Below are 14511 nucleotides of genomic sequence, written 5' to 3' on the forward strand. Positions count from 1 at the left end.
GTATTTAACATGCCCACTCTTTCTTTGCCGTAAGGCTGAATAAGCAGTTAGTCAAATAAAATTAGATCCATTAAGACAACTGCAAATTGCCTCTTTCTGTTGAAATGACTTGCTAAATAAACAATGTCTCCAAAGTAAACTCAGTTCTGGAAACTCTAACACCTTACAAGTCTTTCAAGTGGCTTCACTAATACCCGAAATCTGAGACTTAACCGTGAATCATTTCTAAGTCTTTATAGCAAGAAAAAATCTGCTCATGTTGACAGTTACTCGGACAACATTACGAAAGCAGGATCATCATTCCAAGCCAGGTAAACAGCAGTGCTGCAGTTACAGCTCTATTTTATCCTCTGCTTATAATCTGTGGCGGTGTTCAGATGATTACATGATTAAGAACGTCCTTAAAGCTATGAAGACCCTACCCCATGCCGTAGGATGTCGATGTGGAACCAATTTTGGCAAAGACACGTTTGCTAATGTATTTTATTGATAACCAACATTACATGAATTTGTAGCTTTCCCAACTTATTGCAGCTCAGTATTTTTCATTCTGAACAGCGTGCCCTGTATCAGCATGTCTGGTTCAATATCTGATTTAATCTCATCTTAATTATTTCACCTTAATTAATTCGGCCACAGACACTCCAGTCTAACTTCTACGTAGTCAACTAAATATGCCAGCAATGCAGGAATTTAGACAGCAGACAAACAAGATATTTAAGCAAAAGCTGTCTGTCGTAATCTTTATTTTTGGTATTATTAATGCAGACCTCTTAAGGTTCTTACTCCAAGAAGTTTATAAACTAAAGAGAAATTTTTCCAGTATGTAAACAGTGGGTATTAACTGGTCAATACTGGTAAAGTTTAAAGACCATGTGTATCGCTGGAATCTGTTTACCTTCTTTTCAGCTGTTCCCTGATAAATGTGGAAAATGCATGTAGCCTTTCAGAGATACTGCTTGAGATGCAAAGTGGTATATGCCAAAACCAATCCCACTGTATAATTTGGTATTCTGAATGCTATTTTTTGGTCAGTGAGCAAATGCAGTGTTTGAGAAGAACTTTCATGAGTACATAGAAAACATCCAACAAAGCAGAAAAAGTCATTTTCACATCAACAAAAATATTTTCTAGGAGTATAAAAGTACAGAAGGCTCAAACTGGGCTAGTTGTGGCTTGAAGAGCTTGTACATACTCGATATGGTTGTGTGGAAACTAGCCTAAAATCTATGTCAAAAGGTAACACATGGATTTTCAAAACACCATTCAAAACCAAAGCCCATGTACTATGTTGTTTTCTGATAGCTATTATTACAGCAGGCTAAAAATTTGCAATTAAAATCTATAATGCCAATGTATAATCAACTGACAACAGAAATCCCAACCACACCAAAATCCAGTCTTTACTGTGGGAATCAGGTGGCCTCACACTTGTCAGCAGACGACTGGTCTGCAGAAGTTCCCGCACGCAAGACTCAGGACTGCTATGGGGCACGACAGGGAGGGAAGACTACCTGCTCCTACTGCTCCTCTATTAACCTTCGGAAATCTTTTTACCTCTTTATTGTCTCTGTTATTTTCTCCTCATCAGATTTTTAGCTGGACTTTGATTTTACTTTTATCAATAACAATAAATCTGAGCAGTCTCCCTGGCAATGCAGGAAATATGGCACTGCTCTAGGAGGGCTCTATTATGGAAGCCCATAATTGCTGCACTAATCATTTATGAATGGCTCAGAACAGATAATTAATCTTTATGTCTCTCATTTCACGATCAGAAATTATGCTATTTTTACCTAAAATGGCTGCATCCTTTTGCAATTTGGTGGGCCTATTACAGCATAATACCAGGATATTTTCAGCACTGCCATTGAAAAACAATTTGTCATTTGCTTCATGAATCAGGCTCAAAGCCTGGGTTATTTTGAATATAATGACAGACTGAGTAACCTTTTACTTAAGCAGAATTTCATTCTGTGCTATGCACAAGGAATGTGTGTCACATACTCAGTATGAAAAGTCTTTGAATTGCAGAATCAAGAACCTGCGTGTCTCTTCCAATGTTCATTATCCACCCACATGCTCCTGTTTAAGTATGGAGGGAAAAGGGGCCAAATCCATCAACTGCATTAACATCAGTGAAGTTTTCCAAAGGGTAGATAACATTCCAGGCTCAGCCCTTTCCCCAGACACTGTCTATATTAAAATCTCACATATTTCTAGACAGTCCTAGCCTTGCTGTTTGCCAAAGGTCCTACTTCGTTGTGGTACGCTTCTGATTAAATTTGTTAGTAAGGTGCAGTCACACACCTAATTCCATATAGAAATATACAGTACGTCAATCTAGAAATACAGTCCTGTACAATCTACCTTTCATTATTGGCAAGTTTTTTGTTTGTTTTCAAAATAAGTTCTTCAGTTCCTTAAAGTACTACTCTCTGCAGCAACATTTTTTTCCTCACTGCAGGCTTAAGCAGTGAATTGAAACCGAAATAGTATCATGATTAGGAGCAACGTTCTCTTATATTACAATATCTTCATGAATACCAGGGAATGGGGCAAGAGTGTTTTTTCCTCTAGCATCTTTCAAGCCTTTATCAAAAAGTTATCTTAAAAAATGACTGTCAGCAGATACACAACATGCAATGCTGTGTCTGTGAATTACGAGCTGCTGCAAGATACAGAGGGGAATTAAAAGGTCTCCAGAATCCTAGAGAAGATGATAATAAAAATAACAATATCCAGGCAGTGGCTACAGAGAAGCATCAATTCCCTAGACCCTCCCTGGAGAAACAATATAAAGTTGTATTTTTAAAAGGTGTTAGAGTCCATTGCTGTCAGGACCAAGCACGATTTGAGGCACAGCTCAGTGAAAAATCCATCCTTTTTCCTGAAGTAGGATAATCCCCAACTGAAGCCTCAAACAAGCTGTAAGAGAAACTATCACACTCATAAGCCCATCACTAGCAAGCTTTATTTTTTTGGGGGGTGACAGCCTGTAGCACCACCCAAACCCATACGCTTATCAATGTATAAAACACCTGCAAAAGCCTCAGTCTCGTTCATGAACTCACAAGACACCTGGTAAAAGATGGATAAGCTGCTTTGCAGGCATCATCACTTTATACTGACTCTTATTTTACATATCGCTGCTGGAAAATACAACAGCACACCATGCTAAGTGTTAAGTTATTGGTCACACTGCTCAGACCTAAAAGGGAAATCAAATCTCCATCTGCTGGACCTTCCCATGTACCATTGGGAGTCAAAATCTTTTGGTATCTCAGTTCCCTGAGGCAGGTCCACTGCTGGAGAAATGATGGGAAGATTTAGTTTTCTTTTATCTGCTGACAGCACTGGATAAAATTTAAGTAGCACTCACGATATACTATAGCAGCATATGCTGTAAAATAGAAATAAAATACCTGCAAAATCTGCTGCCAACAGGTCCACTGCCTTTAAAACTTTGACTTGTAAGAAGCCAATGTCCTTTATGTCCCGAAAGGAATTCTTTATACACTGCAAAGAGGAAAGCATTAAGACATCTTTCATTTGCAATTCAGTAAGAAACAGAAATTATTTAACTACTAAGTGACTTACATTTTTAAACCCATAGCTATTTCTGCAGTGTTTCAGTTTAGAAGTTGATATACTCCTAAATACATGTCCACTATCCCAGTATCACTGCAACATGACCCTGAGGTTCAGGACAACACACACTACCTGCTCCTTAAGGAAATTCTCCATTCATATCAGTTCCATGTTATGGAGATTGGAAAGAGCCCTGCATATTTATGCAATTATCATCTGCCATTTGAAACAGAAAATGAGACAGAGAGAGACCCGGAGAAGCAGCGTGAGTCAGGAAGGCAGCACACTCAATCAGGAGTGAGGGAACTGTCCTCAAAAACTTGAACTTATGTGGTTCAAGTTCCTCATGCCTCAAGTCTCGCACCCCATTTGAGAAAGACAGGCTTAATCCTCTCTGGCCAGCTTTTGAGGTTGGAAGCCATCGTCGTGGCTTCCAGTCATCAACAGCTGGAAGTCCAGAGCGTATCCTCTTCAAAGGAGCAAAGAAAGCTAAGGATACTATGATCTTTCCATGATATTCAGCGTCTCCCACTCTTCATGATAATCTCTTACTATAATTCAAGCTTGCGAAGAAAAATATTAGTTTAAAACTCAACAATTACAGGAAGCCAAATTGTTTGGGTCTACCTGCACTACCAACCTCCTTGGCATTCTAAACACAGTAACTATTTTGTGTAATAGTTTTCTCTGGCAGGATACATGTTATTATGATGGGACAATTTTATTAATTTTTTTTTCCTGCAATTCTGACTACTTTCAAAATTAAAGGAGGGGAAAAAAAAAAAAAAAGAAAAAAGTAAACTCACATAGCGCTGTGAAATCTGTTGGCGTTCACTGGGGTCTCCCAAAGGGCAGACACACAGATCAGAGATAGACACTCCTGTGCATGGGGCAACCGTAATCAACATTAGCAGCGATCCTGGGTGTTTTTCCAGAGGCAGCTCTAAGCAATTGGTCTGCTTCGTTGGCAGGGCAGCAATGTCAACTTGGCACCTAGAACAGTATTAAGAAAAGGGAGCTGAGAAAGAATAAATAAAATCAAAAACAACAACATTTATCTTGATTTCAGTAGCAAACAGGCACCAAAACATATTGCTTGTTCGAGTTGGAAACAACAAAAAAGATAAAAATCTCATTATTAAACATGGAAACCAATTAGCCAGTTTCTGTTGCATTTACTGTCAAGTTTTGTTTTCTGGTTCACAAACTGGTAAGTGGAAGAGGTTTGTGCTGCAAGTATGGTAGGAAAACCTAACTCCAGCCTGCCTCACTTCCCCTCTAAAATCCCCTCGTGTTTTGTGATGGATTTGAAACACAATTTTATTTCACCTGGGGGAAAAGAAAAGGGGCAAGTGCAAAACTTCAAACATTAGCCTAAAATAGATTAGTTTCTTTAAAGTCAGATACTCCATTTTATGCTACATTATACTGTATGCCCCAATCTCTTTTACAAGCCTTACTAGAGCTACATTTTCGGTGTACTGTTATATTTCCCAAAGGGAAGGATTGCCTTAAAAATCCCACCCCCCATACCTCTTACACGTAATATGTATCATTAACCTGATACTTGCTCCAAAAATAATAATAAGGAGGAGATAAAAGAAACATTCATAGAGACAATAATAAAAGATGAGTGTGGGCTAAAGCAGAGAGAGATCACAGAGGGCAGTTAAATGCAACAGAAAGCCTAATCACTTGGTTTGGTTAAATGGCTTCTATTTAGAAGTCCAGTAAATGGAGTGGAAATTTTGAACCTCCGTGGGGCTTGCCTTTTAAGAACAGGCTGAACAAAACTTACAGATGAAAAAGGCAAAAAAAATCCACCTCAACAAACCCAGAATAAGGAAGGAGAAGCTTTGCTGCCACAGTGCGAGGGGAGTCGCATTTCTCAACGGGTTGGTAAGCGAAATGACGGAGGGCCAGAGCTTTCGCTCCGCTTAATGCCTGCCGACAAGTTTTTATTTAAACTAAACTTGTTAAGGTGTTGTCTTAATAGGCTAAAATTCCACAGGGTTCCCCCAGGTGGGTTTCTTCTGGGTAAATGGTGCATGTAGTGCTCCTGATTGATCCCATTCCAGTAGTAGAGCTGGAGCAGTTTATACCCATCTGCTATAAATTGCATGCTTTCTGCTTTTTAACAGCCTATTTTCTGTGAATGCTAAGGGGGCTGAAGAAAAAAAATCTAAAAAATCCCAGAACATTTTAGCCTGAAAACATAAGAAGCTGTATTATGAAGTAAACTTGTTGCTTTGATGAGCCATAGCTCCATGTATCAAAACACAGTTCTTTGTGCAAGCTGCTTCTGACCGCAGTCAATGGGGATGACTTTCCCCTTCACTGCCCTGAATGTACAACAGGTTGCACTTTTACTCTTATTAACTGCTTTCAAGTGTTTTGAAAGAAAGAAAATAAACTAAGAAGAGTGCCAATGTTGTTTGGCACATGGGCTTACTCTCAACACAGTTTCCAGGTGCAAGAGGTTGCCTTTAAAGCTCATTGCTACATTTAGACTCTTCAGAAAGATATGACAAGAGGCATTACAGAAGAAAGGAAAACAAACCAACAAGAAAAAGGCAAACATCTGAGAAAAAGACCTTATCACTTCCACACTACAGGTCAACATCACCTTGGCTGTGTAACCACAGTGGCTTCTCAAAACACAGCAGTTTTACTGATACTTTAGGTATCACTACAAAAGGGGCAATGTACCTTTATCTTGTTTGGGTTTGTGCAAGTTTTTGGTTTTTATTTAACAGATGAAAAAGCTTAAGGAAAGAAAGGAGAAAACTCAGGGTCACCCAGCTGGTCTGTGGTTCAGCTGGCAAGGGAGGCCACGTCTCCCACATCAGCATTTCATACACCACCCACTCACAATCCACCACTGGGAAAAGCTGCATTTACTTTTTTACATTAAGCGCTTTCTATGAGGTAAGACAGAAAAGATAACAGTGCATTGGTCTGAACCAACAGATAATCTCAGAAATCTCTCATATCTCAAAGTTAAATATAAGTCTAGCTTGTTTTGGCAAATTAGAATGGTTTCTCTAAAGAATTTGATTAGTCAAAGGTCAAATAAAAGATTGAGTATTTGGGCGTGGGGGTAGGAGGGATGCAAGTGTGGAGGGGAAAACAGCAGGAGGTCGAGTATAAGCATTTCTTCCTCAAATCATGTCTGATTTCTGTACACACTAACTTCCTTAAAACATCTGTGTTCACTCAAGGTGATGGTGTGCCTCCATATTTTCTTTTGAGGAACTGAAAAGAAAATCCACATTTGCACTTGCAAATGGCAAAAGGCTAAGGGGAAAAAAAAAAGACAAACTGTTTCATTCAGGTTATGCAACAGAATTGACCAGACTGCAGGAAATTCAGCTTCGCCAAACAGTTAGACATTCAATTTATTGTACAAATTCACCAGTTTCCAAGCAAACACTTCTATACTCTAAAAACAAGCCTAGTGATTCCCAAACTATTATCCCCATTCTCCTGAAAAAGAAACTCTTCCTTTCCTTCTTTCTCAGCTTCCTATCTGCAAGACCATATTACAGATAATTATTTCAGATGAAAGTGGTAAAAGACAATTGTGATGGGCACAGCATAACCAATGGAGGCAATCCACTTTTTGCTCAAAAGTTGCCTGAATTGAATACAAAGGGCAAAACTCTCAGACTATTTGTATTTTAGGTGATGCAAATGATACCTTGAGTTAAATGCTCATCATAGCAATCCTACCTTAGAATAGGACAGCTCTGCTTCTTGTCATCTTTTGCTATATTATATGTTAAATTCAGGTGTAATTTTTCACACACATGGCTATATGTATGATCTGTAGGTGAGACAGTTCTGTAAGTTAAGAACGCACTGTGCACACAAATGCATCACTTTTTTTTTTTTAACCACAATTAATTAAATGCTCTCTTTCCTCCTTCTGATCAATATTGAGGTCTACAGCTTTATACCAACCTGCAGTCCTGCAGAGTATTACACCACAGCTTGAGTTTCCATTTAAAACTGTTCTTTTGACTTTCAGTCCTCATCTTTATCTGTCAAACATTTTCCCCCTTTTTTTAGGCATTTTACAGAAAAATATTACTTGAGAACATGCAAAAGAAATTTGGGGTTAAATTATTTAATTTTATCAGGGAATTAAATGTTAAAATTTTGCTAAAAGGTACAGAGCTCAGCCTCTTACCAGTAGTCATGGAGCTGTATTTTATCAGTTCATCAAATTGTGGCAAATATTCTTAAATATATATGTCTAAATACATCTGAAAAAAATCTACACAAAACATTGCCATTTTCTTCCTCCACAGAATTCTTGAAAGCCCTTCACAGAAGAGGTCAGAATCATTATAACTGTGTACAATACGATGCATCTATGATTAATATTTGAAAAGGAATTTCAAATGCCACACATGTCAGGGAGATAATTAATATTCTGCAGATAAATTTTGGTTACCTGATTCTTCCTATGGCTTGGCAAAATTAAATTGAAAGGTTTGGACACAGTCATAGCAGATTTTACTGCTTCATCCCAACGGCATGTCCTTTAAAATAAAGATTATTTCTTGCTGTAAAGACACTTTTTCCTGGAGGTATTCATCATAAAGATATTGGATGCACTCCAATCTCATAGCTTGTGGTCTTAAGTTTAGCAATTTTTTGTAAAACCTCTTTCTTGAGGTAAATACACGATGAAAAAACCTCCACCGCTCTCTACAGCATCTCCTTTTCACAACATATTCTTTAAGGCAGAAACACTCTCTAACAACCTGGCATAAACAATTTAACTCTGCCTGGTTAAATTCTGCACATGTTAACACCTTTGTTTATTAATATACATTAACATTGTCTCCTGTTTATAGCATACCTCTTATCCCAAAGGACACAAAAAGCACTTAATAAATGTTACTAACAGTTCTGTGCAGACTAAATAGAGGGATTATTTCACTGGAACCTGGAGAAGAACTCTGTTCCAGGGGCTTAATGCATCCACCCAACATGAAAACCTGGGCCTAAGGGACTTAACAGGAGTCTTTATTCCACACAAGTTCAGCCGTCTGGATTATCAGATATGAATCCACCTTGTACATCTCCTTTTAAATATTAAAAATATACATATATTTAGGGGGCCGGTTAGCTCAGTGGTTTGAGCGCGATGCTGACAACAATGGCCAACACCAAGGTCACGGGTTCAATTCCCGCTCGGTCCCCATGTGTTGCCTGGCCTAGTCGAGAGGTGGCGTCCCCTGCCCATGACAGGGAGGTTGGACTAGATGATCTCCAAGGTCCCTTCCAGCCCATGCCATTCTATGATTCTATGATTTAAAGGTCTAGCCAACACAGTTCAACTAAATAGCCTTGAGAGTTAGGATTCGTCATGCTCCCCTATCCACAATTAATTCAGATACAGAAAATTTTGCTTTTTTTCCCTAAAATTATGCCAATTATTTGAGTAGCTAGAGTAAACTGCTATGTGCAACGACCAAATATAATCTGCAAACATTTTACTTAAGAAGCTTTCTTACAATGATGTTGTGAAATCCAGAAATCTCAAAACTCAACTTGGAAGTCATGGAGACAATAAACACAGCACCTCATAATGCTGTTTTCCCTACGAGATCCTTTTCCAGATTAGACTGCATTTGAACCCTTCATAAAATATTATTTATTGTGTGTCAGAAGTTTCTACACTGGACAAACAAGACTCATTATGCATTTGGTGTTTACCTATTCTTGCAATTGCTCTTTAAAATCTAGTACAATTTTGTTCTTGTTTTGATGCTGCAGCGAATTTGCTGTGCTTACGGCAATAGCAGCAATATTTTTTCTCTCCACATAGACAGCAAAAATAACTTTAAACTAAATCTAACAGACACAGGCTTTCCCAGTGCTGAAATCTTTAATAGTAGAACATTTTGCTGACGATTTTTTGCCATACTGAACACCACCTGTCAGAAACCAGTATTAAAAAAAACACACAACACAAACAACAAAAAAAAAACACAACAGAGGGGAAAAACCTAAGGAAGAATTGCTCCAGCATCAGGGAGACTGAGCAGAGGCAAGCTGCAAACACTGCTACATCTCTTAACTGTAAACAGAATATCAGAAGTAACAAAAGTGACTGTGAGAATGGAAGGAACAGATTCATCTTCAGCCACTTCTCCATGTGATGAGCAACAGCATTCAGCCAGAAAGCATTTCCTGCTCTGCAAAACCACAAACATTTGTAGAGCCAAAGGGCATTGTTCTGTGCAGTGAATAGTTCTGAACTATTTGAATGTTTAAAGAGAATGTTCTTATGAGTTACTGTTATTTAGTCAGTAAGTTGTGAAACGCTCGCCAGGTGAGAATGGCAAACAACTGCAGACAGGATCCCTGCCCTAAAGATTTTAGAGGTTGTGGTATGGATCCTGTAAGTGAATAAGCATGGGCAGACCCAAGGGGGGCTCCAGTAAATTAAATAGTTCTTGGTACTGCTGCATGTAGCCAACCATGCAGATGAAATATGGGGAGATGGGTCTAGAAGAAAATACTGCAAGCCAAAAGAAGGGAGGAGGCAACAGAAGGAAAGATATGGTTATTACCATGAAACCAAGGCTCTACTAACACTGTGTAAAATAAGATGGAGTGGAGTGGAAGGGAAAGGCAGAATATAAGAGTTGCAATCATATTTTATTTCCATTTAAAAATTAGTAGAAAAGGTTGACAGCCCTCCCACAAAAAGTCTCATCTGCTAAGATGGCATAAGACTGCTACTTGAAGATTTGAAGCTATAGCGGCATAATGCAGCGGAACAAAATCCAGTGTCAGTCAGGAGATGGGCAGATCTACTGTGAGGCTGCCCCTGAAAATGATGCTTTAAATAACACCAGCTTGTGCAGTAGCACAGGGCACCAAACCCACAGAGATTAGTCCTCTGCAATGAGGAAGAGATCACCTTAAAAAAACAAACCCACATAACAGGACCCACATGTAAACAAAGCTACAAGAGCACACCATCAAAGTGCATGCAGAAAATAAAAAAGAGACACCGGAGCCACTCTCAAAAGGAGCACAAAAATCCCTGAGCTGGTGCCAGCCTGCAGCTGCAAATCATCCTGGCCAGAGCCCAGTGGAGTCTGGAGCCCCGTCACCAAACACAGATGAGTACTGCCCTCCTTGCTGCCACTGAGCTCACAGGGGATTCAGAATTTTACAGACAGCATGTGCAGAGTCAGCTCGAGTGTCTCTGCATTGAGGCTATGGCTAATCAATTACTCATTAATAGGTTTTAATGAACATACCCTTACAGAGGCATCTAGACATGACTGGAATAAGAAAAGAAGCATACAGCCTGATGCTGGTAATGAAAATAATGTGAATAATAATAACAGAAATCACATTCTCTTTTGCACTTATCCCCCAAAAAACCCAGCAACAACAAAAAAAACTTACGTTCCCAAAAGTTCCTCATGCTTTTTGTTATCCTTTCTCCAGACCTCAATGTCCAACATATCCTTCCTGTCAGAGAAGTAGTGAAAATCAAACTGTTCCCTCCACTGAGGATTTGCACTCTTACACAGTGTCTAGAAAACATGCAGTTATAACATTTACTTTTCTTACACGGTACTTATTTCCACAGTAAATCACACATCAATTCTTCTACAAAAACACGGCTGAACATTAGGGCATCAAGTACTAAGGTCATTCCAATCAAACCTCCCCAGCCCACCATGCACAGCCTCATCTTCCTTAAAAACTCTCTTTCCTCTCTCCCAGTAACGATAAATATGCAAGTGTGGCACGAATGTACAGCTGGAGAAATTCTGAAAAGTGAGGTGGATCTACCACCTCCACTTTCAGTGGACTGTTTTCATTAATCAATATCACACACTGAAAGAAATCAAGAATAAAACTTTTGAGGGCAATCACCTGGAAAGAGTTTTGAATGAAATAAGGAACACAAACCAGTATGTCCACCCTTGTGCAGTAAGATACAGGCAAAGAAGGAGCAGCCTTGAAGTTATTAACATCTAGTTAATTTGATATCTGTAAATTGTTCCTCTGAGGTCAGTGAGATTGTTCATGTGTTCAGGTTACTTTAAGTACTCACTGGATTGGGACTTAAACCACTTGCAATTCATGGCACACTACACTACCCACCAACAATAGCAGCACAGCCACTGAGAGAACAGAAGATAGGATTAGCTGGACCATGACTGAGATTCCTCCCACCTTGGCCACTTTTGTAGACCACAAGAGATCATACTTCATAAGTTTATTCAACTCCAGGAAAGAACATGAAACACTGCCAATTTGAAGTCTTATTAGGGTGTAAAAGCAGCAGTCCCCAACGTTTGCTGGACTGCAGACAGAAATACTAAGCAATTATCTCACTGCAGACAATGTTGTACTTGACTCTCCATTACAAACTTTTCAATTTTCTGTGACTGCAAACAGTGCAGTCAAGTAGATTCATGGCACAGGCTATGGACCATTAAAAGGAAACAAAAAGAGGGACCTTAACTGGAAAAATATATATTTATTCTAAAATAGCTAATCCATTTGTTATTTTTCAAAGCTGTTTTTTTAAATAAAAACATTATTTTGTGACCTTGGTTTGAGATCCAATATGGGGGACAGAGTGCAGGTTTCAGATGTTCTTGCATTTGAACATTATGTTCTGTGAATTTGCTCTGTACATTTTGTACAGGAGCGGGTTTGTTTGTTTCCTCTTCTTCCTCCCTATGCTCTTCTAGTTCATGACATGCAGAGCTCTTGCTTTCTCAACACAATATTACTTTAATTATAGCCCCTCTCATTATCATGTTTATTCACCCCTTCAGAGATGAAATGTGTATCTTTAGGAACCTCATTCATTTCTCAGATTCCCATGAAATGGTACTGGATACAAGTAAACACAGTCTAGAGGAATAAAAAATTAAATCAAAACCATAGAATATTCACTGTTCTGTGTTTTACTTTTTTTTTTCCCTACTATAGGTAACATCTTGCAAGATAGGTGCTTTAAAAAAAAAAAAAAAAATTCCTCTGCCCTGGGAATCATTTCAGGTCCGTTTTTCCAGCATACCTAACGTTGCAAACCTAGCTTTTGTACTGGTAGAGAAGAAAACAACATGTGTAATGCATGTAGCTTTTTATTTCATTTCTATTAATGTCAAACGTCCATCAAGATGACGAGTATGTTAAATACACAAGAACAGATACACACAATGTTCCTAACTTCCTATTTCTATATTAGCATGTAAAACATGTTAGTAAAACGTTAATGTCCCTGATCTGGTCTCCTGGTTTTGATCTCGCTTACATAAAAGAAATTCAAGAACAGTTCCATCTGAGGTAGCACCACCAGTAAAAGAAACACAAAGTACCTTATTGGCTTCAGCAAACTTAAGGAAATCCTTAATACTTACCTTACTCTTGTATCTTTGATCTCCGAGTTTGAGAAGAATAAAAATCTCTGCCAAGCCCCTGCCGGGGATGTTCTTCCCCTCCAAGAGCGTGATGGTGACCAGCCCATTCCATAACTGGTTCTTGCGCAACGAGTCGGAGAGTCGCGTGCTCCGCATGAAACTTGACTGAAAAGCAAGTCAGTGACATGAAGCATTTACACAGCCAAAGCTACATTTTTATGCTCAAACTGATGGCGGTATGAAAGCACCAGAAGTAAAAGAGTTACCACGATCTCCTAGGAGTAAGCAGGGAGTGGAGGATGATAGGATGCTATGGATTTTCTGCCTGTCCTATACTACATCTGGCCCAACGAAAGGATGGTGCTCAGCGTCAGAGCAAAATCAGCATTTAGCTTAAACCACCATGAGAAGTTGACTTCAGTTAGCCTGGCTGAGCTTTGGCAAGAGCAGACCTCAAGCATCGACAGCAATCTGTTACCTTGGCTCAGGGAGAGACACAGGAGAGCAACGGGGAGGGAAAGGTGAAAGAGGGGAGAAACTAAAGTAAACTCCTAAACGTCTCCAACTACGTCCATAAAACGTGGGTCTGTTCTTTCCGGGGAGACAGCCCAGGATCGTAAAGTCTGTGGCCAGGTGAAAGGCTGGACGTGCATCTTCCAACCTCCTCAATCACTCACCAGCCCATCGCCAGCTGCCTTGGCTGCTTCCACAAACTGAGCTCACGAATCAAACGCGCTGATGCCTGCTGAAAAAACACTGACACCGCCGGGCTCTTTATCTGGAGTTATGGTTACCCGGTAGCCACATTTGTTACCTTCGCAGCTTCATCCCACACAGCACGGCTGCGCTAACCGTTTGCTAACTGGCAATATTTTATTGGACAGAGGATGATTAAATAGGCCTTTATTTGGGGGGAGTGAGCTGGAAACATTAAAACTCAAGGCTATACTGTTCTTCTCGCAGTAGAAACTCTGCCATATTTTATTCTTATGCAGCAACTTTTAACTCGCCACACTTTGGAGCTTCAATCATGTCACATACAGGTGGGAGCAAGACGGAGGAGAAGATTTCACAAGTCACTTTAAAAGAGGACGTGTTAGCTTTAAAAGCAAGTAAGAAATGTTGTTGCTAAATAAAACGATTGCAAAAGCACCTGATGTCTGAAGATTACTTTTTATGGATCAATTACCCAGCAACAAAATTCTTAAATCATGGGTGGTGAACTCACAAATTTTTTTTTACTTGCTTTTTACTGGTTAAAATACTCAACCCTTTGAATCCCACAAGCATATTAATATACTTCTATTTAAACACCCTGTTTGGCTCTCCTGGCACACTAGTTAAAAACTCTTACCTTTAAAGAGAAAATGAGATTTTGATTCATAAATCCAGCTGCAAAGTAATAACTTTTTCTTCTTTTTTTTAAAAAAGAGTTCGTCTTTTAGGCCAAAAAGCTAAAGCATGACTGTTCCCATGGACATACTTCAAAGTCCCGGCAGAT

General features: G+C 39.2%; 1 protein-coding gene across 1 annotated transcript in view; it reads right to left on the reverse strand.

Annotated features, from left to right (window-relative positions):
• Positions 1–14511, reverse strand: part of MCTP2 (multiple C2 domains, transmembrane 2) — a 108777-nt gene that overhangs the window by 56819 nt on the left and 37447 nt on the right. The window contains exons 9-12 of the mRNA XM_009869135.1: positions 13011–13175; positions 11032–11162; positions 4398–4584; positions 3426–3519 (exon numbers count right to left, since the gene is read on the reverse strand). Of these exons, the coding sequence (XP_009867437.1) occupies positions 3426–3519; positions 4398–4584; positions 11032–11162; positions 13011–13175 (577 nt within the window). The remainder of the gene's footprint in view (positions 1–3425; positions 3520–4397; positions 4585–11031; positions 11163–13010; positions 13176–14511) is intronic.

The sequence above is a fragment of the Apaloderma vittatum genome, unplaced genomic scaffold (genome assembly GCF_000703405.1).
Source record: "Apaloderma vittatum isolate BGI_N311 unplaced genomic scaffold, ASM70340v1 scaffold6935, whole genome shotgun sequence".
Classification (NCBI taxonomy): domain Eukaryota; kingdom Metazoa; phylum Chordata; class Aves; order Trogoniformes; family Trogonidae; genus Apaloderma; species Apaloderma vittatum.